The 23,027-nt window shown below is 55.0% G+C and overlaps 2 protein-coding genes across 8 annotated transcripts in view; one reads left to right on the top strand and one right to left on the bottom strand.

The window, feature by feature from the left end:
- The first annotated feature begins 3,137 nt into the window (after positions 1-3,137).
- Positions 3,138-11,420, top strand: HAPLN3 (hyaluronan and proteoglycan link protein 3). Of its 2 annotated transcripts, none has more exons than XM_033099967.1 (5): positions 3,138-3,227; positions 6,273-6,454; positions 8,084-8,452; positions 9,570-9,872; positions 10,542-11,420. In XM_033099967.1, the coding sequence occupies exons 1-5, from the start codon at positions 3,178-3,180 to the stop codon at positions 10,826-10,828; spliced, it is 1,191 nt and encodes a 396-aa protein (XP_032955858.1). In that variant the 5' UTR covers positions 3,138-3,177; the 3' UTR covers positions 10,829-11,420. The 2 variants fall into 2 exon arrangements, with proteins under 2 accessions (XP_032955858.1, XP_032955859.1); XM_033099968.1 differs by lacking the exon at positions 3,138-3,227 and adding an exon at positions 3,304-3,402.
- Positions 11,421-12,382: 962 nt separating this feature from the next.
- The window catches only part of ACAN (aggrecan), a 47,117-nt gene continuing 36,472 nt past the window's right edge, over positions 12,383-23,027 (bottom strand). For 3 of the 6 annotated variants that reach the window (XM_033100103.1, XM_033100100.1, XM_033100101.1), the window contains 2 exons: positions 18,722-18,835; positions 15,411-15,599 (listed from right to left, as the gene is read on the bottom strand). In XM_033100103.1, coding sequence (XP_032955994.1) covers positions 15,412-15,599; positions 18,722-18,835 — 302 coding nt within the window. In that variant the 3' untranslated portion in view covers position 15,411. Of the gene's footprint in view, positions 12,811-13,155; positions 13,339-13,925; positions 14,071-14,942; positions 15,026-15,410; positions 15,600-18,721; positions 18,836-23,027 lie in introns of those variants that run through there. The other 3 variants (XM_033100104.1, XM_033100102.1, XM_033100105.1) reach the window with 2 other exon arrangements.

Raw genomic sequence — 23,027 nt, forward strand, 5'->3', positions numbered from 1 at the left:
GCTCTTGCTGTGGTTTATCATCAATGTGTTCAAATAGGCTTTGTCTTATGCTGGTCCCCCACTGTCCACCCTCAGACCTCCCAGAGCCCCGTCATTCTCGTGTCACCTGCCTGACTACACAGAGCTTAACAGCCAGAGGAGGCTACTGGGGGGTCCCACAGGGGGCCAGGACTCTGCCTAGTGGGCGAGCACACTGGCTCCTGAGAGGCCATTGGCATATTCACTCTCGGGCTCAAATGGAAGCTTCAGGGTACACTTAAGCCCTGAAGGCAGGAGCCATCAGGAAGTGGGGGCCAGTGCAGGGGTCTGATCTGGGAAGGGGGCTGGCAGATGGAGGGGGACTGATTAGCTGGGAAAGGGGCTAATAAAACCACCCGAGTATGCTAGGCCTTGGGACACAAGATGAATTTTCTGGAACAAATGTGGGGAAGCCATGCTGTGATACACACAGGTGCCTCTGGGTGGGAGATCTGGCCCCACAGCTGTCGGCCCTGAAGAGGATGTAGCTTTCTTGGCACTTCCTCAGAGAAATTCCTTTGAAGTGGCTCCTTTCTGAGAGCTGCCTTTGCCAGGGCTTCTTTGCTGGACGGGGGGCAGAATATAAGGCCCAGGCATGGTCCCCGAGTGAACTGGGGCAGTGGGGCTGCCTGCCCCTAGGGGTCCCTCAGCCCACTCCTTCCTGTTTCAAGGCTCTCCTCCTCGGAGCCGCTTGGATTGGGTTTGGAGTCAGTCTTTCTGGATAGTTGTTGGCTGCAGGACTCCCTCCAGGGAGTATTTCCTACCCCCACCCCTGTTCTGGCCTCCCCTGGGGACTGGTGGATAAAGCGGCTTTCTCCCACATCTCTGCTCTGGGGTGGCTCGGCCTCCCCAGTAACTACTGTATGAGGTCAGACAATTAAGTTCGCGAACTCATCCTAGAAAAAGTGCTACATACCTCATTGCTGAATATCACTGCGGTCACCTTCAAAGTACTCCCCTTGGAGTACAGTCACCTTCAAAGTACTCCCCTGAACCGACGCCAATGCCTAGTCCACCCTTCAAAGCGATTTTCGAACTTTTTCTGGAATGGCCATCAGAGCTGTCGTATTATGGTTGCTGTCCTGAATGTCATCAAAATGTCTTCCTTTCAATTATTTCCTCTATTTTCGGGTAATAAAAGAAGTCATTGGGGGTCAGATCAGGTGAGTGAGTAGGGAGGGTGTTCCAATACAGTGATTTGTTTACTGGCTACAAACTCCCTCACAGACAGTGCCCTGTGAGCTGGTGCATTATGATGCAAGAGCCATGAATTGTTGGAGAAAAGTTCAGGTCGTCTAACTTTTTCATGCAGCCTTTTCAGCACTTCCAAAAAGTAAACTTGGTTCCCTGTTTGTCTAGTTGGTGCAAATTAATAATGAATAATCCCTCTGATATCAAAAAAGGTTAGCAACATCGCTGCGACAAGTTCGCAAGCCTAGTTGTCAGACCTTGTAGTTCCATTCTTAGAATGCAGGAGTCCCATCTACAGAAAGGGAAACTGAGCTTCCCTCCCATCTGTCCACTTGCCCCTATCCATGGCATTAAATACTTTCTGTGGGCCAGTCTCTGGGTGACAGGCCCTGTAGATAGGTGGACAGTAGTCATAAGCCCTCCACTTGGCTCAAGAGACCCACGGTGACTCTGGAATTGCCCTTCTGCTCATTCATCATTGCAGCCTTGCATAGGGACCCTGGACTGGGGTCCCCTCACTCCTGACCCCTTTCTGTCCTTGGCTCCTCTTCGTGGGCAGCCCCCTGCACTAACACATCAAGTCCATGAATTTACTGTTTTATTCCTGTCGGCAGTCTCTAGAGTCAGCTCTGAGGTACCACCTGCTGCCCTGGCTGGCACGTTCAGTTCAACTCACTTGACGGTCATAAAATTGACCTTTCCTGCTGTCCATTCCTCTCCCTACACCTGTGGCGATCAGCACTGGGACCTGTTGACCTGCCTCTCCTAGAAGTCTAGCCTTCCTTTTCAGTCTGATTTAAGTATAGTGGAGTGACTAGGAGTCCAAGGTCTCAAGTGGAACAACCTAGGTTCAAATCCTGGCTCCGTGTGACCTTGGGCAATATACTTAATCTTGGTCTCAGTTACCTCAGCTGTAAAGTTGAAATAGGGCTGACTCCATGGCCTCCTGGGGACGAAGAGAGAAATGTACACAAGCACCTATGCAAAGGAGGCCTCAGACACTGGTCACCTTTGTCAGAAGCTTGCACGAGTTTCCTAATTGATACTTGTGTCCTGTTCATCTCACCTCCTCCAAATCCGCCCTGCACATAGTGGTCAGATGTCTCTTCCTTGCAGAGGAACCTTCCCTGCAGAGGAACCTTTTGCCTAACCAGCCTGGCATTCACGCTGGGTGCACGTTAGGCTCTAGTCACTGCAGCTCCGCTCTGATTTGCTCCTGGCTGTGTAATATGTATGGGTGTGTGCACATCAGCTGTCTAGGTGTGTTTAGGAAGAGACTCTGAGCTCAGTGACCTTGTGGTCCTCTAGGCTTTTCTGCTGAGGAAACTGTCAGGCGCAGGTCCCCTCTTGGAATGGACAGGAAAGAAAACCCCCTGTCCAAACAGGCGTCCTGGAAGGTGGCTGCTGGTATGGCTGTGTTGGCTGATGTGAGGATTCTGAGGGAGGGCCCATCCCCTGTTGGAGAACCAGTCAGACTCCTGATTGCCCTGGAGTGAGGGGAGGCACACCCCTATCCTGTGCCTCCCCTCACTCCAGGGCCTTTCATCCAAGCCCCCCACTGGGGGAGCATCCATGTACCTGACACTGAAGAGTCTGGCTGGCTGCGGAGTGCTGGATGGGCGCTCCCCCTTGCTTAGTCCCACCGTTTTAGTAAACCAGCGTTCTAATGGGACCCCTCTTATAAATGCTCCATCTCCACTCACCTCCCAAATGTAGCAGCCTCAGCTCCTGCACCCACCTTTCACACCTTGGCCAGCAGCCCCGCGGAGGTACCAGGGGGTCCCCAGCGGTGTCTGGAGAGTGCCCAAGTCCGCAGCATTTACTCCCTTTAATCCCAGACCTTTCCTGGGGGTGAAGTGGGGGAAGTAAATTCCTTTAAAGGGCAGGCCCAGCGGGAGCGCTGGGGGTTATTGGCAGTCGCTTCCTTTCTGACTGTGAAGTTCCAAAAGCCATCTTGTTTCCCCAGCCATGGATAAGCCGGCGTCCCTGAGCTCCAGCAGTCGAGCCGCCGGGGGAGGGTATGTGGTTTTGAGTCGCCAGGCTCCTGGGGCCCCTGTGGGCGGGGTTCCCTCCCTTCCGGCTTCGGGTCTCGTGAGGGGCTTCAAACCAGTTGTGCCTGGGTCCGAGGAAGTGGGCGGGGCCAGAGCTGGGATATGGACACATGCAGGGGAAGAAGCTCCCGACGCGAGTGAGGTGAGAGCCGCGTGGGGCGCGGGCTGACTTGTGCCGGGCCAGGGTGTGCGCGGCGAGGAGGCACGGCCCCCGCGAAACCCGTGGTCTTTGCGACTGCCGCCTAGGTTAAGTCCCCTCTTCACTGGGGGCCTCCTGACTCCTTCCCATCCAGTCCCGGCCGGGTCCTGCAGACGCCAACACAGCGCGCCGCGCGCCGGCTCTGCCCCGGGGCCTTTGGACGCTCCGGGGCCACGGGAACCCCGAGAGGGGCTGGGGACATCTGCAAGGCGACGGGCGAGCGGCCTGCCCTCTGCCTCTGCCGCTTGCTCTGGCCGTCCCAGGGCAAACGCAATGGATGCCCGTCGGTTTCAGGCCTCAGTTCAGTGGGGTTTCTGCCTTGGGGACAGCGGGAAGGGGCAGGGAAGGCGGAGGGTAGAGCCCTGGGTGGGAGATGGGTCACTCAGGGAGGAATTTGGGGCTCGTGAGCGGCCAGGAGGGAAACAGTGGGCCTTGTACCCAGCTCTGTCACCAGCCTGTGACCCAGTCTGGACTGCGGTGACCAGCGCTGAACCTGCTCCCTGCAGGAGGGGCAGGTGAGAGGGAGGCGCCCTGTCCGTCCGCCGCGGCCCTGCACGGGCCAGCAGACTGGAAATGATGACAGGAAGCACCTCCGGCTTCCACTTTTGGGGATGCAGGTTTGAAACGATTGTAAGCCTTGTGGTAACGGGGGACACCAAAGTCAAATTCTTCGCTGGGGAGGTGGCCTGGTGGAGACTGCCCTCTACTGGTGTCTGGATTCGTACTCCATGCAAGTGGTGCTGGCAAAAAAAGCAAAAGCTGGTCCATCGGAACAACCTGAATTTTCTCTAACCTCCACCTATTTACCAAAGATAAAGCCTTGGTCTCAGTTTCTCCAACTGTAAAGAGAAGGCAATGGTGCCTGCTTTCTCTTCTAGGCAATGAGAGAGGAGAAAAGTCCACTGAGATAATGTGAGACTTCACTTGTAAACTGTTCACAGTAGAAGTAATAGCTAATTTTTTTGTGTGCTCCACCCTGCCAGGCAGTATTCAAAGTGCTATTCAAACCTTCTCTCCCTTAATCTTCACAAAAGTATTTCCTGGTTGGTATTGTTGTGACCCCCATTTTACAGATGAGAAAAGTGAGGCTCAGTGACTTGTCTAAAGAAAGACTATTTGTAAGTAGGTGGAGCCAGAACTGAATCCAAGTGGCCAAGCAACTTAGGATTTCTGAACCTCAGTTTCCCTGTCTGCGTAATGGGGATGATAATTCTGACACTGTGAGGTTCACAGGCAATGATGTCCAGGCAAGTGCGTTGATAAGCAGATGTCAGTCCTTAAATATGACAGATCGTTCTGCAGGTTGGCTGAAAAGAGCTCAACAGAATCCTGCCTGTACTGCCTCCTGGCCTTTGCAGAGTTGCTTCATGTCTCTGTGCCTCTGTTCACCTGTGGATTAGAAGGGGAGAATAAAATTCTCCTTGCTGACCAGGGTGGCTGCTCTTGGGAGGATTGAGGGAGCTTCTGGAGGATACCAGGAGGTGCGACAGTCTGTTTTGCCTCAGTGCATGTTTCTGAACTGTGAATTACCTCATTCTTGAGAGGTGAGGATGATGGGGGAACGATGGCAGTGTAACATGGACTCACATTGGTCCAGTGGTGATTTTTTTCCCTGCGCCCTAATGTACTGGAGTGACTGTAGCAATATTTGTCACAATTAAAGCAACGTATGCAATCCTAAAGAGAAATGCTGATACGCAAGTCCTGGAGAAAGTGCCTTTCTTTAGTATAACATGTTCCTCGCTATCCGAACTCTTGCTCTCCACCGTCTAAAACTCAGGAACCAGATAGATTGGACCACGCCACATCTCTTCCTCCCTATCTCCCAGCTCTTCAATATGCAGACTCTTGCCATTCCAACTCAAAGATGCAGTAGATTTGGTGAGTGTGGGATGCCTACATGGCTGGTGTCGCTGCTTAACAGAACCTAACAACAAAGTTTTCTGATAAAAGTAGGCGTCAGTGAAGAAGTTGCAGAGACATTTCCCCTGTGTTTAAAAAAAAAAAAAAAAAAAGGATTGAAGAGGATGGCTTCACCCTGGGGTCAGATTTAGTTTCTGTTGGAATCCAATGCCCCCAAGAACCTATGCCTGGAAGGAGGAAGTACTTGCCCAGTGGTGATGGCAGCAAAGGGCTGATTGATGGGAGTCGAACGTAAAGGGCGTCCTGTGCCAGTGTCATTACAGAATTAGTGGTGCTGGTTTTTTTTGTTTTGTTTTGTTGTTTTTTTTTACTAGGATTGTTCTTGTTTTTGTTAGTGCTCTGGTTACAGAGTTGCACGTGTTTTGAGTAGTCTGTCCCAACCTTATTTTCTCCCTAACGCTGGTATTTTTAAACTCATGATTTTGCAAAAAATACACTTTTTTTTTTTCCAGACACACGAATACTGCTTTGTGACAGCTCTGTCATCAATCCGTTGTCTCCACCTTTGAGACTAAGGGGGCTAGTCTGGTTGCCAACAGGTTGGGGAAAGAATACCGGGGAGAGGATAGCCCGAGTTGTTTTAACTACGAGACCACCATAGGGTACATATTATTTCTGCTCACTCCCACTGGCCAGCACTGAGTCACATGGCCTCTCCTCACCTAGGAGAAAAGTAGACCATATTGGAGAAAAATATACCTGGGTGAGTTTTATAATCTCCATTTCACAAATGAGGACACCTACCCAGAATCACACAACGGATAAGAAGTGGGCCCCGAGAACAGTGCCTGCCTGGCATGCAAAAGATGCTCCCCAGTTACCTGTTGAGCCAGTGAATGACCCCCCCAAGTTGAGCTCCTCTAATTGGCTTATTTTTCTCCTCTTTCCAGTTTGCCCAGGCCCCAGCCTTGTCCAGGATACCCTGGTGCTGCCATTGTGTGTGACACCATGGGTCTGTTCCTCCTGGCCCTGCTGCTCCCCCTGGCCCACGTCTCTGCACTGCCCTTCTACAATGGCTTCTACTACTCCAACAGTCCCCATGACCAGAACCCAGGCAACGGCTATGGTGAAGGTAGGCGTCATCCTGGGTCTGGTAACTGACACCTCCGCGGGCCTGGCTCCTGCTGTGATACACAGGTTCCAGGTTGGAACGGGGGATACTAGCCCCTGTCCCATCTGGGCCCTTCCCGTAGACCAGCCTTGTTTTTAAGGCAAGCAGATGACATGGTTCAGTTACTTTGAGTCGCTGGCTCCCTCAGACATGGTGCTCAGTACACTGGAGGATGATCATTTGTGCTTTTTAATACTTCCCCAAAGTCCTGCCAGTTTGTCAAGATCTTAGAAAGGTAACCTCCCCTGATCTCCCTAGTGGAAAGGGGCTTTTGGGGTTAGACAGATGTGAGCTCGAATCTTCATTTGGCCACTTACTGGGTACATGGCTTTGGGCAGGTGACTTTTTAGTGGGTGGTGATTGTGCACCTACTATGTGTTAGGCATGCTTTGAGGTGCCTTACGTTACATTATCTCATGTAATCCTCATAAACACCCTGACACAGGCAAGGGTACGAATAAGTACAGTGCAGGCACTGACCGGGCCAAATGGAGACTGGCTGCCCTTGTCGTCCCGAAAACAGATACTATATATTGTCCCATTTCCCATCTCATAGATGAGGAAACGAGGCTCATGAGTTGAGCCAGGTGCCCAGGGCACGCAGATCTTAAGAAACCACACTGAGATTTGTTTATGGAAGGATTGAGACGACGAACGGCCTGGTCATCACACGAGCCTGCCTCAGAAGCTCTCGGGAAAACTCCATCGCCTTTCGTGGTTTCTGGTGGCTTGCTGGCATTCGTTGGCTTGTATCTGGGTCACTCCAATCTTTACCTCCAAGGTCCTATGGCCTTCTCTGTCGTCAAACCTCCCTCTGCCTCCCTTTAAAAAGACACTTGGAATTCCGGGCAGGGCCCATCTGGAAAATTCAGTCTAACCACACCCCCCGTCTCAATACCCTTAATTTCATCACATCTGCAAAGTTCATTTTGCCATATGATGCAACACTCAGGGATTCAGACCTGAATATGTCGGGGAGCCATTATTGAGCCTCCCATACCCGTCTTCTCCAGAATTTATTTTGTTGTACAAGCACTACTTTAAGGAGATTCAAGGAACTTTCTGAATCATAACAAACGTAGTGGCTTAAGACGACATCTGTTTCACTTTGCTCGTGATTTCATGGGCTGGCAGTTTGGGCTGGATCACTCATGTGCCCGCAGTCTGGGGGCAGGTGAGCTGGGGGCTGCTTGGCCTAGGATGGCCTCAGATGGGGCAGCCATCTGCTGAATGCCCTCATTCATCCTCCGGCAGGCTGCTCCGATATGGGAGCAGCAACGCCCCTGGCCTAGGCTCTGAATAGGCACTATGGGACAGTCACTTCACGAACAGTCACTTCTTCCAAGATCGTTTGATCACAGGAAGTAGTGAGGCCAGCAGGGATTTCAGGGGGAGGGAGAACAGAGTCACCTCTCGATGGAAGGAGGTAGAAAGTCAGTGCAGAGCGTGTGGCTACGAGGAAGGGTGCAGCATTATGGCTGTTCTTGCAATCTCTTAACACACGAGACTAACGGGAGCTGGGGCGAGGTAGGGGTGGCCATTGCCGGGGTACAGATGAGCTGCACCATCTGCACCCACCTCTCCCCCCAGGCCTGTTCAACAGAGTGAAGCTGGTGGTGGAGACGCCTGAGGAGACCCTGTTCTCCTACCAAGGGGCCAACGTGACCCTGCCATGCCGGTACCACTACAAGCCGGCCCTGGTCTCCCCAAGGCCCATGTGTATCAAATGGTGGAAGCTGTCGGAGAACGGGGCCCTGGATCAGGACGTGCTGGTGGCCATCGGACTCAGGCACCGCTCCTTTGGAGATTATCGAGGCCGTGTGTCCCTGTGGCAGGACGAGGATAATGAAGTGTCACTAGAGATCCAGGACCTGCGGCTGGAGGACTCTGGGCGCTACCGCTGCGAGGTCATCGACGGGCTGGAAGACGAGAGCAGCCTGGTGGAACTGGAGCTGTGGGGTGAGGCCCCGAGCAACGCTGGGTGATGCTGAGAACTCGGGGCTGACGGGTGGGAGGCGCCTCGAGAAATCCACTCGACCTTGGTGCTTTAGGCAGATAAACATTTAATTCTCAAAGCAGCTCCATGAGGAAGCTACTGTTAGCACCCCCATTTGACAGAGGAGGAAACTGAGGCACAGAGCGGTCAAGTAACTTACCCGAGGTGACATAGCTCATAAATGGAAGAGCAGGGGTTTGACCCCAGGCAGTCAGCCTCCAGAATCCACGACCCTCTACTCCCCCTTGTTCGTACTCTATTCCGAGAGAGGAAAGTGGGCACTGGTCACACAGCTAGAGACAGAGCTGATATTTAAGCAGGGTCGACAGGCAGCACAGACAAATGAGGTAACCCAGTGTGAGTGACGGAGTGGTGGGGACTGGGGCACACTGCTAAGCCCTCATTTGGATGGTGCCATGGCTTGGGTGGCTTATAAAACACAGAGTTATTTCTCACAGCTCTGGAGGCTGGAAGTCTGAGATCAGGATGCCAGCATGGTTGGGTGAGGGCCCTCTGCCAGGTCGCCGACTTCTGGCTGTGTCCACACGTGGCAGAAGGGGCTAGGGAGCTCTCTGGGGTGTCTTTGATAAGAGCACGAATTCCCTTCATGAGGGCTGCACCTTCGTGACCTAAGTACCTCCCAAAGCCCCCGCCTCCTGATGCCATCAGCTTGGGGGTTAAGATTTAAACATATGAATTTGGGGAACCCATTGAGACCATAGCGCTGGGGTTCTTACAGCAGGCCTGTGAATTACGTGTTATCCCCATGCTATAGTTGGGGATATTCTTTGGCTGATTAATTCATGACCTCGGCAACTAATAGATGTTTGCTGAGTGCTGCTATGTGCCAACCTCATTCTAGAAGAGAGGTGTGATGGAGGCTCTGCCTCTGCCTTGGACAGTGGACAGGAGACGACAGGTTTGCTGAGCCTGTGTCGTGTGTGCGTGTGTGTGTGCACACGTGCGTGCGTGTGTGTGATGGGGAGCATCTGTCCCAGTGGAGCTAGGGGCAGGGGAGTGGGCTCTTCAGCCAGCTGGGTCCCTGCCCACCCCTCCAAGCCCTCCTTCTTCCTTCCTCAGGCGTAGTCTTTCCCTACCAGCCTCGCCAGGGGCGCTACCAGCTGAACTTCTACGAGGCCCAGCAGGCCTGTGAGGGGCAGGCAGCGGTGGTGGCCTCCTTTGAGCAGCTCTTCCGGGCCTGGGAGCAGGGCCTGGACTGGTGCAACGCGGGCTGGCTGCAGGACGCCTCTGTGCGGTACCCTGTCACGCTGGCCCGGCAACCCTGTGGGGGCCTGGGGCTGGCGCCCGGCGTGCGCAGCTACGGCCCACGCCATCGCCGTCTGTACCGCTATGATGTGTTCTGCTTCGCTGCTGCCCTCAAAGGTGAGTGGGATGGCGGGGCACAGCCTGTGGCGGGCAGGGCCCCTCTGCCCGCCCCAGGGCACCTCCGCCTGGCGCACCACAGATGTCGAAGCCGCGTGCAGCTGAGTTGGAGGGCTTTGAGGCCGCTGCGCACGCCCGTCGTTGGTTTACTCGTTCATCAAACATTTCCCGAGTGCCTACGACGTGCTGGAGCCTGGACTAGGTCCTGGGCAACCCAGACAAGTAAATACAGTCTGTCCTCACAAGTGGCTCATTCCGTGGGAACACAGACAAGTGAAAACAGAAATTGGTTCAATGCCATACCTCAAGCATGTGGGACAGAGCCTGGCACATCGTAGGGACTCAGTAAATGACTGAATGGGTGAGAGACTCTGATTGGTCCAGCCTGCATGGGTTGCCCACCCAGGGTGCAATTAGGGAAGATGGCGGGGACTATACACATGACAGGAGGGGATGGAGCTCTCCGAGAGGGAGTGAGGACGGGGGAAGGTACCCCCAACAATGTCCACTGCAGATGCCCACAGCATGGTGGCTCCCTGGGCTCCGATAGTGGACAGGACTTCAGAGGCTGGTCGGTGACGTCCAGACGGGCTGACATTTTTGCAGGCCCTGCTGTCCTCTCGGGCTGTTCCCTCCGCTGCCCGGCCCTCACACCCCACTTTCCCATAGGGCAGGTGTACTACCTGCAGCACCCTGAGAAGCTGACACTGGAAGAGGCAAAGGAGGCGTGCCAGGAAGATGGTGCCCAGATTGCCAAAGTGGGCCAGCTCTTTGCCGCCTGGAAGTTCCGTGGCCTGGACCACTGCGATGCTGGCTGGCTGGCAGATGGTAGTGTCCGCTACCCTGTGGTTCACCCACGTCCCAAGTGCGGGCCCCCGGAGCCCGGTGTCCGGAGCTTTGGATTCCCAGACCCTCAGAGCCGCAAGTATGGCGTCTACTGCTACCGTCCGCGTTAGAGCCTGGGCCCCAGCTCCCTACCCGCCCAGGCCCTCCCCTCAAGGGCTATATTTATTTGAGTTCATTTTTCTTTGTGGGTTGGGGCAATCGTCATATTGTTTCTATAATTCTCAGATTACATTTTTAAAAAAGTAAACAATTTTTGTAAATCCAACGGAGACCACATCCTCCCTTTGCTCGGGTGGACACCCCAAGGCTCCCCCAACCAGCAGTCCTCCTGCCCTGCCTCCTCTGAACAGATGTTCCTGGGCGCACGAGGGCTCCCTGTTGGCACTGAGTCCAGCCCCTCCCCCTGCTCCGGGGGAGGCTGATGCCCAGAGAGGGTACAGACAGAGGGGCGAGGGCATGATGGCTGCAGCTCTGCCTCTGCCTCAGCCTTGGGAGTGGGGGGAAGCGGACACCCAGGAGGCTCTGAGCTGGACGTGGGACCTCGCCGTCTCTCGTCCCCTCCGACTTCTCTACTGAGATGCTAGGGCTGGAGGTGGGTCCCCGGGCTTCTGTGTGAGATCCTAGGGAAGGAATTCCCCTCCCATTCTTTCTCTCTTGGTTCAGAGTCTCTATTTTGTTCTCATTTATCTCATTTATCCTCATTTGGCGCTTTTATCCTCAATTTGTGTCCTTTAAACAATAAATGGTGCTGTGACCCCCCGCCCCCATCCCAGCCCTTCTCTCTGTCCTGCTCTGCGTCGCCTTCTACCAACCGGCTCCTCCCTGTGAACAAACAGTGTGATATCAAGGGACCAAACTATGCAAAGTGACCAGACGTCTCACTTGGGTTGTCATTTGATAGTGTGCCAACTCACAGATCCACACACAGCACCCACTGACTGCCACACACACACACACACACACACACACACACACACTCCATCAAACCCGTCTGTACCCTTGTGAAATGAAAGCAAAACAGGTGTGACTGTCCCAGGCTCTCTGAACAAATAGGATTCACGCCAAGTCGGGGTTATTTGATCAAAATGGTATCCCCATGGCCACCATTCCTAAAAGCCCCTTCAGCAGACCCTGGACCACAGTAGCCTTCTTAAACTACAAAAAAGAAGGGAAAAGAAATCGATCTCTTCCAATGTCTTTATTATTATAATTATCATAATCTTCATTTTCAAAAATATAAATAGGTGCACGGAACCCTGGTGCCTGCACGGTCCCGGGGGTGGGGGAGGGAGGAGTGAGGGGTGGGGGGCACTCCCACTGGGGAGGAAGTGCCCCCCACCCAGCCCTGCCGAGAGAGATGACACCTGCTAGGGTGGCAGATCCAGGTGAGAGGATGCTGGAAGAGGGACCCTGGCCTCCACATAGCAGAAGACCCCTCGTTGGCTGTCTTCTGCCCGCTCACCCTGGGCTGCAGGAACCTGCCCCTCTCCCCCAGGCTTCTCCCCACACGGATGGTGCAGCCCTCCCGGCTCCTCATGCCGTACATTCAGCGGTGGTGTGAGTTCTTCATGCCCTGGGCCTCCGCCCCTTCCAGCTCCTTCTGCCCCCTCCTCCCTCCGCCCTAGCTCTCCTGGGAGGTGAAAGAACCAACGATTGCACTGCTCTTGGATAAAGTCAGGAAACAAAAAATAATCTTCTTTATTTAACTTAATCCCTCCCTGCTCCCCCTGTCCCTGCACTGGTCCCTGGAAAGGCACAACGGGAGAATGAAGAAATGTCTCTAAACTCAGTCCACGGGTTACAATAAGTTTGCTTTGCTTTGGCAGTTGGGAGGAAAATCAGATGCAATTTTGGCGATTTGAGGGGGTGGGTGGGTGCACACACAATGTGGGATTTAATTCTTTCCTTCTTTAATGGAATTCCTTATATGACAGAAAGCGACAAGAGGAGGACACCATCTGTGTACGAAGTCAGCCTGGCACGGCTCCTGGGCTCAGCATCCTGGGTGCGTCCCGGAGCTGCTCTCAGTGGGCAGTGCTGGGGCTGCTTCTCCGAGAGCTCCGCTTCTGTAGTCTGCGCTTGTAGGTGGCAGCTGGGTGACAGAGAGAAGGAACAACCTTAGTGAACCGTGGGAAGGAAGCGGGGCCAGCCTAGCCACGCCCCGTCTTGCCCTCTCTGGACCCTGGCTCCCTTCCTGCTTCCTGGTTTTGATGTTTCTTGGAACCAACTTGGGCTAAGGGGCTTGGAGCTGGTGTTGAAAAGGAAAGTGGGCCCTCCGTGGGGCCGGGGGCAGTGATTGGTGACCTTGCCCATGGAGGGTGCTGACGGTGGGGTCAGGATCCTCTGGAGATGGCCAGCACTGTGGGCGCTCTGGGGACAGGGAGGAGGACATTGGTGGGTGCTAATGCTGTGCCACTGAGAGTGGGACGATGCTCACGGTCTGTGCAGGTGATCCGAGGCTCTTCCCAGTGCCCGCTGGGCTGGCACCGGATGGTGGGCACGTGGCGCTGGACGAAGCCGTCAGTGCACTGGTACCTCACCAGTGAATTGATCTCATACCGATCCTTCTTGTGTCCGAAGGTTCTGGCGTGTTCCACCACGGGGGGGTCTCCGCAGGCCACTGAGGGGCAAACATCCTTCAGAGAGGGCTCTCAGGGGGGGTCTTTTGTGAGGACCCATGCCTGTGATGAGCCAGAGTGGTCCCCTCTGGCTGCAGTGAGTCAGCCGGGAGCCTGAAGCAGCTACAGGGACATGGAGCCCAGACACCCCACCGAGCCCTGGCTGCTGGCCAAGGGGCGTTTGCACGCTGCCCCCGGAATCTAGAAACCACTCCTTCTAACACCTGGGTTCCTCCATGATTTAAAGCAGCAGGAAGGGAATAGAAGGAGGGTTTTAAGGGCTTGAGAAGACGAAAGAGGGGGAGAAAGGTAGAGCAAGCGGGTGAGAGGCAGGCAGATCATTATTTCCAAAAACGTCCTCGTGGCGGGGCCGGAAAGTGGGACTAAACGGTCCCTCGGAGTATACTTGCCCTTGCCGTTGGCCCTGGGATGCTGGTCTGGGAGAGGCCCCCCAGGTCAGCTCCAGTCTGCTTGGTGGCGGTGAGTGACATGAGCAGTCAGGAGACAAGGGACTTGCCCTGTCTCATCCCACAACTGGAGCCTAAAGTCTTGATTCCTCCTCCCTGGACCCCTCCCAGGCCCAGCTTACCTGTGCCCTTTTTACACGTGAAGGGCAGGTGGTAATTGCAGGGAACGTCATTCCACTCCCCTTTCTCGTGCCAAATCATCACCACACAGTCTTCTCCGGTGGCAAAGAAGTTGTCAGGCTGGTTGGGGCGCCAATTCTCAAATTGCTGTGGGTGGGGGTGAGAAAGGGGTGAGGAGAAGGCAGGAGCCTCGTGGTTTGGCCTGACCCTTACTTTCGTCCCGGTTAAGCCCCTTGCCTGGCTCCTTTCTCTTCTGGCAGTGGTGCAAAGGATGCTGGGAGTCTGGTCAGCACTGCCCTGGGTGCCGTGGAACCCATGGACCCTCCAAAGAACTGGTCACACCACCTAGCTGTGGTCCTTCTCAGCAGCTCAGAACCCCAAGGTGTCACAGTTCCTGATGAGCTGACGTCACTCCCCTCTTCCACACGTGCCAGCAGGGACTGGGCACACAGCCTGCCTTGCTTTGGTGGCAGAGACATGGCTCCCAAGTCCTCTGTGCCGCCCCAGGCGTCTCCCTCTAGCCTGGCTCCAGGACAAACAGAGGCCCCTATCCTCTGGCGTTACTGCTCCCCTGCCCCATGACCCTGTTCACAGTCACCTCTTCCAGGAAGCCTTCGCTGAGGTTCTTGACTGGCAGGCAGCATTACCATGTGTATTGTTCATTTGGCATCTGTGCTGCTTTCTGTCTGTCTGTCTGTCTGTCTGTGTCTTTGAGTAGACCGAGTCCTCTGTAGGCAAGGAACCCCTCTAACGCTTCCATATGTCCCTCAGTTGGTTTGCTTTCATTCGTTCATTGCCTGCCTTCCTGCCTGCCTTCATTCACTCAGCTTGTCCAGCCCTGGGCTGGTGTCCACAGGCAGAAAGGAACAAGACACCATCCCTGCCCTCAGGGCACCAGGTCCAGCAGCTGCTCAGGGAGTGTTTGCATGTGGTTTGAATGCATCTCTCTCTCTCTGGGGGGTGGGGGTCTTTATCCCCCTCCTATGCCAACTCTGCCTGGGGCCCCCCAGCAGGCTCACCAAGGAGTGTCCATCTGACCAACGGAAGTCCCCTTCGATGGTCCTGTCATTCAGGCCGATCCACTGGTAGTCTTGAGCGTTGCCTGGGGAGAGGACACAGGTGTTGGGGCTGGTGCTGGACACCCCAAAGTGTCCGAGAAACGTGAGCTTGTAGAAGCTGAGGGGTTGAAGGGCGGCAGGAAGGAGCATGCCACCTGCTTCCGGAGGCCCTGACAAGAGTCTCAGTCCAGCATGTTTGCAGTGCACGCCAGACCACCTCCCCAAGCTGGCATGGACTGAGGACAGCCACAGGTTAGTCTGGGGCTCTCTCAGACAGACAGTGGGCTGTCCTGGGTGCAGCCAGAGCCACTGGCCCCAAAAGCCTCTCGTCTCAGGGAACTCCGGCTACGGGCAGCCCTTCCCTCCCTCCCTGCCCCCTACCCCTGGCTTCTGGCAAGTGAGGCCCTTGGCCTGTACGGCCATTCTCCTTTCAGGTCCTGGAGACCCCGCTACACTCACTGTTGACGAACTCCTGCTCCTCGGGTGTGACGATGCTGCTCAAGTGTGACTGCTGCTCCCGGCACCGGCTCTCGGCATCCACCCAGTTCTCGCGGTCGGGGAAGTGGCGGTAACAGTGGCCCTGGAACTTGGTCCAGCCCTCCTCACACAGCTCCTGGTCTGCAACACAGGTCAGGGGCTTGAAGGGAGGGGCCGAGGCCGACTGGAGATGGCGGTGGCTGCCAGTCTCATGGCACAGATTCCTGCATTCACCCTGCCTTCAATGTCACGCCCTCCAAGGAGGGGAGAGGCCCGGCTGGATAAGACGCTTAAGTTGGAAGTCAGGGAGGCCTGGCCCTGGCCCCCCTGGAACTTTCAGGCATGTTTCCACCCCCTGGGAAATGCCAGGGGTCCTTTCTTTCCCTGATGTCGGTCCACCCCAAAGCTTTTCTCCTGTTGATGCCTGCTCTGCAGAGCTGGCAGGTAAAAAGAGGTGGGAAGGTGGGAGGTGTTGAGGTTTAAGGCAAAACGTGGTTCAGAGGCTCAGAGGCTCCAAGGAGAGGGGGTTGTGGGCAAGTGTGTGAAGGCAGCCGCAGGCAGCGCTGAGGGCATGAAGCAGAACCTGGGGTGGAGACAGAGGAGCAGAAATGCCTGCTTTGGGTCCAGAGAACACTCAGAGCTCTAAGTCTGTTCCTCGGAGCAGCTTCTAGGTGAGAACACTGAGCCTGCCTCGTGGAGGGCAAGGCAGCCAACCCCAGGGTCCATGACCCAGGGGCCGTGACTTTTTATTTTATTTCCTAGTGGCAGATGAAGACGGGAAGAGCCTCTCTCCTCACAAACCTATATTGGTGATGGGTTCTGAGTGCAGGAGAAGGGCCTGGTTTGGAGCTCTTGGAGCAGCCTAGGGGGCTAGACAGAGGCAGGGGCGTGTTGAAGCCGGATTTTTGAGGCTTGGGAGAGCCCTTAGAAGTGTGTCTCCCCAACTCTGCCTTCAGTGACATCACAGTGGTAGCTTTAAATTGGCTCTGGTAGGAGTATTCTACCTCAGAAACTGGCAAATGCCACAAATCAGGGCTCCCCCTTCCTCTTCAAGAGCCCGTGGTTAAACATTTGCCAGCACAGCACTGGACAGAGGGAATTCCAAGACCCTCACTTCCCTCTTCCCCTGGGCCTCCCAGGTGAAGGGTGCCCCTAGGGCCCTGGGGCTGAGCATAGGACCACCAGCCCCTCAGGTTGGGGGCCCTGATTGGGGGCCACCGATGATAATCCGCCTGTTCCAGGAAGAAAGGACCTGTGCCTGAGGGGAAGGAGGCTTAGGCTGAAGGGGTGGAGGCTTGGCAGATTTGGAAGAGACACATTTGGGAAGAGCGGAGAGAGAGAGTGGGAGGCCAGCAGCCTGACCAGAGGCAGAGCGGCAGGAGGGCAAAAGAGGATCCTCTGGTCCCCGCCTGCCAATGCCAACTCGGGCAAAGGTCTGGAAGGAAGGCTGAGTGGCCTCAGAGGTGGCCAGGAGGCCAGACACATCGTCAAAGGCTGCTGTGGGGTCCATCCTTGGGCCATCTCAGTGCTTGAGGGCTGAACCGGGCAGGCAAAGCTGGAGCGGGCAGCTGCTGTGGGAGGGGCAGGGCCGTGCAGGATGCAGGTTCTGGGGACACCACAACCAACTGAAAGGAGCAGGAGGCCAGAGCCGAGGCATGAGTCACCCATGGAGTGGTGGGGGCTCAGGATTGGAGCGGGAGAAGAGATGCAGCCCTGCTTAGCTGGGCATGTAGGCCCGGGGCCCAGGTGGCGGCCTACAACACCCTCTCTCTGTGCCATCAAATGCAGAGCCCTGCCTCCACTTTGGCAGGGCCTCTTCTCCCAGTCTGGGGCCCAAGAGCTGTTAGAGGACTCTGACGCCTCAGCCTTCCTTCCAGACCTTTGCCCCAATTGGCATTGGCAGCCAGGGACCAGAGGCATCCTTCTCCCCTATGACGAAGATTTTTTGGTATCTGGGGAGAAAATCCTTATAACTCTAGACTCCCACCCTAGCCAAGACGCCATGCCCCAATTTCTTGGGGTCTTGGGGTAAAGTCGGAGGGTGGGAGGCTGCAGGGAAGGAGGATTCAGGACTTTTCTTCCAGAAGCCTTACGTTCCTCCACTAGTCTGTGACCTAGGTAGTACTTCCAAGAAACATGCAATCTAAAACTACCTCCTACCCGCTTAGGGTCAGAGGGAGACTTCCCAGGAGCTTCACTTGCTTTTTGGAAGGTTCTGGGATGTCCAATGTGAGAGTTCATTCAAAATGGTTTTAAGGCCCTGCACACTTCCAATTCTACATGGGCCATTGCTGTCAGCAACGGTAAGCCCCATCTCCCCCTTTCTGAGTTGGGATGATCCTGAGATCCAGGAGGGTGGGGGAGACTAGGAAGCACTGATGGTGGGAGCTGGGGCCTCAGTCTGGCCCTGGGAGGTTCCCGGCACACAGCGCCCCTTGGCAGAGCCTGGCCCAGGTACAGAAGCAGAGGGGTTGGCAAGGCCCAAGACACCAACCTCAGCCCCTGCCCCTGGCAATGAGGCTATGTTCTCTCTGGCCAGCCTTTTGCCTTGCACTAGGGAGGGAGAAAGGAAGTGTGGGCTAGAGTGGCATTGACATGGCAGGTGGTGATGAGGTGACATGCAGCAGTCCCTGCCCAAGCGTGACTTGAGCATGCAGGTAACGCAGGAGCTCTCAGGCTGACAAACCATAGTTCTTGCAAGAGAAGAAGAGGCAGGCAGCTTGGCCAGCGTGGCATGGTGGCTCCCAAAGCCTTAGAGGGGCCACCGAGCTGCCGTGGGCAACACAGCAGGCAGACACATGCCCGTGACCTTGCAGGGAAGATGCATGGCTGTCATCCGGAGTGAGAACCTGTTAGTCCCACCCATAGCTTCCTCGAAGACCAATGCACGGAATCCGCTCCGTCCTCTTAGTTTGATGCATGTACCACCTTGACGGTGGCATCAGCTGGTCTGGAAGCCCTGGAGGTTAGTGTTTTCAAGGTCCCCGAGAGCCCCACCTTCCAAAGTGCAGGCTGGCCTGGCCTGCGTCTCTCTCCTGTGGTCAGATCAGCCAACGCCCCAGAGGGAGGTTTTCGTGGGGAACAGCGAGAGGAGGAGTGGGAGTGAGTGGGGTGGACTTCGCAGTTGTGGCCCCTGAAGTGGCTATCTGGATGGACAGTGGGGGCCCCAGCCAAGGCCTAGACCCTGTGGTTAGAAGGGAAGGGTGAGGGAGGAGTTGGGGTGCAGCAGTTAGTAACATTAGCTGAAGCCGAGACGGCCGTACCGATCTCACACAGGTCCCCTCGGTAGCTGGGAAGGCATAAGCATGTGAAAGACTCGATGGCATCCACGCAGGTGGCTCCATTCTGACAAGGGCTTGAGAGGCACTCGTCAATGTCTGCAAGAAACCAAGGGCCACCATTAGGACTCCCGCCGGCAACTCCAGCTTTGCAAACACTGCAGCCTCTGTACGGGTGGCCAGCCCTGCGGCTCTCCAGAGCCCTGGGAGGGGTGGCTGGGTTTCTAAGAACTGTTGCTGCTGCTGCTGCTGCTGCTGCCGCCGCCGCCGCCATCGTGGAGTGCTGAGCCAAAGATCCAACCAGGGTTTTCTTGGCTGCGTGTGATTTCTGGATTGGCAAGCTGCACACTGGAGCCCGATTTCCCAGTGAGTGAAGAGATGGGGTGCTTCTGAAGCTAAATGCCTGGTGCGGGAGTGAGCTCGGAGTTCCTCCAAGGTAAGATGCCTTCTCTTGGGACTATTTCAAGGAACCATGGGCTTGAACTCGCCCAGAGCACGGATGCTGAAAGTCAAGTTCTTGAAGCTTCATTAGAGCTCTCTTTCTGTTCCTTGCTTCCTCTGTGGTTATGAACCAAGGAAAGCGGGCAAAGCTGTGCAGTACTAAAACGAACAAGTGGTCCACAGAGTTCAGGGCCATGAGGAATGGCAGCATGGGGTATTTGCGTGAGACTCATCAAAATTTGGGGGTTGTAGAAACCGTTTATCTCTTCAGTAAATAAGATTGTAGAGTATCTTGTGAAGATAAAGCCAGTGTCGTTCTCTTGGGGTGGGGGGGACGGCAAACCAGCCCCTATTTCCCCACATAACCCCCTTCCAGCCTAAAGCCCCAGAACGTGGACACCTCCAGTGAGACACGATTTCTAGAGGGGCTCCATCCTGGCTGGTGGGAGACCAGTGTTTTGAAGCCAGTGAGGCATTTGGTAAGTGGCTGCCCACCAGCACCAACCCCGGCAGGCTCTTCCCTTCTGTTCTTCTGGTCCAAGATGGACTTTCTGATCCAACTTCTTGGCAGGACTTTTGAGTTAGTAAGTCATTAGCCTTTGCATCCAACTTTCTTCCATTAGCCAAGATGAGAACTGAATTTCCTAATCTGCTCTTTCTGCATCTTTCCGAGAATCCAAATACCTAGAGGGGCTCTTCTACTCTCTTCGCATTTATACTCCAAAGGCTCCTGCTGGTTTTTTCTGGGCTACTTCCCTTGGGAATGTGATAAATGGTATTGTGAAGCTCCTCGTCCCAGGGGATCATAAAATGTGTGGGTTCCACTGGCTCGCGGGGCATCATGATACGTGGCTTAGCCTCGGTACGTGCACCTGTGTTCGTACAGCCTTCAGGACCCAACATGTCTAGGGGTGGTTCCACGTAAGCAGTGTCCTAAATATGTTCCAGGACTTAGTTCTTGCCTCTCACAGGACCAGACTGGACATTAAAGTCAATCCTCTGATTAGAAGGAAAAAAAAAAAACACAGCACTTGCTTCTGGATCCCTTTTGCTCGTGCATAGCAGATGCTTCTAGACCAGAGATGGGTTTGTGCAGTGGGTAGCCTGAGACTCTCAAGTCCTCAGGCATCTCTCTCTTCCCATGAAGTTCCTGACTTCATCTCAGAGATTGCACACCACGGACGAGAAACCAACAGTTCCAAGTTTGGAACTGACCGTTCCAAGCAAAACCAAAATGCATGCGGAAGTGGCTGAAATCCTAGCATGCACTTGGATTCCCAGCATGCACCAGGATTCCCAGCAGCAGCAGTAGCAGCAATAGGTCAGGCTGGTCGGCCGGGCGGAAGCTGGGGGCGGCATTCCTGTTTCAGGAAAGCTATTGTTCTCTTTTGTCCATTAGCGTCATTACGGGAGACGGGCAGCACTGGGCAAGGGGATATTAAGCAAACGGAGGCGCTAAAGCAGTTGTATAGAGCAGGGGACAGGAGTGGCCTGTGGGGAGAAGAGCCGGATATCAACACTGGAGCCTCTGGCCAGCCCATGGGGGAGAGAGTGGGAAAGGCGGAGGTCCCAGGGGACGCCAGGCCAGATAGCTCCAGGTGTCCCAGGGGCTTATCCCCCTCCCCCAGGCCGCCTGAGGTCCAGGGAGCAATGTTGTTTTCCTTCTGTGTTTGGCCAGGGCACAAAATCTGAGAAGGTGGCGAGGACTAAAACGGAAGGAAGCAGTTCCTGGGCTCAGAGCTGTTTTATGCATGTCCCTGGATTCACCGATGAGGAGGGAGAAGGCCACAATTCCGAAGACCAGAGACCCTGTGGGTGCCACGGGGGCCATTTGGAGATGTGGCGAGTCAGTATCTCCAGCAGGAGGAAGAGGGCTGAGTGACTTGTGTGGGCCTTTCTTATTGGCCACTCAGGCCCGTGGTGCCTCAGCTCCTCTTCCTCTGGCTGGAAGAGCCACTCTGGCCCTGCAGTGCCACCTCTTTCTGTGAAGGGCAATTAGGACATTGCTCGTCTTCCGGAACAATGAAAGGAGTTAGGCTGGGCCCTGTTGTGAGCACAGAGTGGGCGGCCCTAGACAGGTGGTAGCAGGTGGAGAACGGGAAGGGCTTTGGGCATTGGGCAGGCTGCACGAAGAAAGAGAAGAGAGAACCAGTGTATCTCAAGAAGCTTCTCTGAGCCAGATCCTACCTCTCACACACACATTATCCCCCCAACAGCTCTATGGCACGAACGACACTGTGCCATTTTTACAGGTAAGGTAACAAGTGAAGTGACCAAGATACTCCCAGAGCTGTCTGGGAAGAAACTGGGGGAAAGAAAGCCTTTTAAAAATATATGATTAGAGAAAGGCTGTCCTTACAGTGATTAGTTAGGGTCCCTTGTCACCTACTTCTAATTGCAGGGGTTCAGGGACATGAGTCTTGATGTGACTTCTGATTCCTGTGTCACATTTATGCTTCCCGTATCAGGTTGGGAAAGGAGCTCCTAGGAAAGGTGTCGGAAGATACTAAGAGAAGGCCAAAGGGGGTTCTTGTCCTGGCGCCTGCCCCAGTCCCCTATTGGGCTCTGCGTCTCGCGGACCCAGCTGAGCTGGTGGACTGAGCTGAGCTCGGTAAACACTTCATCCAAGTAGGACTCTCCACCTGCACACACAGATGGAGAGAGGACATGCGAGCAGACCTGGCACAGTGTCCTCCAGGGGGCGCTGCTCACGGACAGACAGAGCCGTTCCCACTGCAGACTGAGGACCCGGCCCTGCTTGCTGGAAAGCACGCTCAGGGTCTCCCCAAGTATTCTTCGGGTGCTCCTCTCCAGGATAGAGGCAGCAACTGCCCTCCCAGAGGGGGTTGATGATGGAGGGGTATAGTCCCTGGGGTCACAAAGGCCCAGTGGAAATATTGTCCCCTTGGCGGTAAGGGCAGGACCTTCCTAGCTGAGCCCACCCTCTCTGGCCACGGAAGCCTACAATATCCTCAGTCACGGCCCCTACACGTGAGCAGACGCTGACCCCTGTGGGGGAAAGGGTGAGTAGACGGCCACCCTGATGCCTGTGTATCCATATATACACCTCCTGTGTAAGCGCCAAGTGTACAACATATTTATATTACGTGAGCATATACTATCAAGAGGTGTTCATTTGCATATATGTTAATATGCATAGAAACATAGGAAGTCTTCTTTGTGAGTGGCGGAAAGGCTATTGGAGGATAGCTGCCCGGTACCATTTAGCTGGTAGTGGCTGTTTCCCGCCAGGACTCATGGCTCTGATTTTGCATGTGTCCTGGGAATGAGGGTTTTACCTTTGAGGAAAGACCCTGGTCTCTGATTCCTGACTTTGGACCGAGGCTGGGGCAGTGCCGAGCTCACCCAAGAATGTGAGCTTGGAGGTCATAGGGTGTTTCTTCCCTCAAGGATGTGATGCTGACGGGGTGGAATGCCTCGTGGCCACAGGCCGTGAAGTGTTCAGGGAATGACACAGGTAGATTCTAACCATCTCGTCTCGGGGGCCACCTCCAGTCAGAGGAGTCCCCGGGCTCCTCACCTGTCCCACAGGCTGGTGACGCATGGCTAAGGACAAACCAAGGCCCCGGGGTGGTGGACACCCAGTGGCAGGGTGCTGCTGATAGATCACAGCTGACCTGTAGCTGTGACTCCTAATGGGGGTGACAAGCGCTGTCTGTGTCATTTCAGGTCACGCGGGGCACCCAAACGCCACTTAACCTGAGCATGAGGGGCTGCCCGGGCTTTCCTGGAGAGGTTCGTTCTGTGCGGTACACGACAGCCCCTTGGGGTGTCTCCCAGCAACTGTGGGGCGTGACCAGCTGTATCCGATACACACCCTCATACAACA

This window comes from Rhinolophus ferrumequinum, chromosome 28 (genome assembly GCF_004115265.2).
Source record: "Rhinolophus ferrumequinum isolate MPI-CBG mRhiFer1 chromosome 28, mRhiFer1_v1.p, whole genome shotgun sequence".
In the NCBI taxonomy this organism is placed as follows: Eukaryota; Metazoa; Chordata; class Mammalia; order Chiroptera; family Rhinolophidae; genus Rhinolophus; species Rhinolophus ferrumequinum.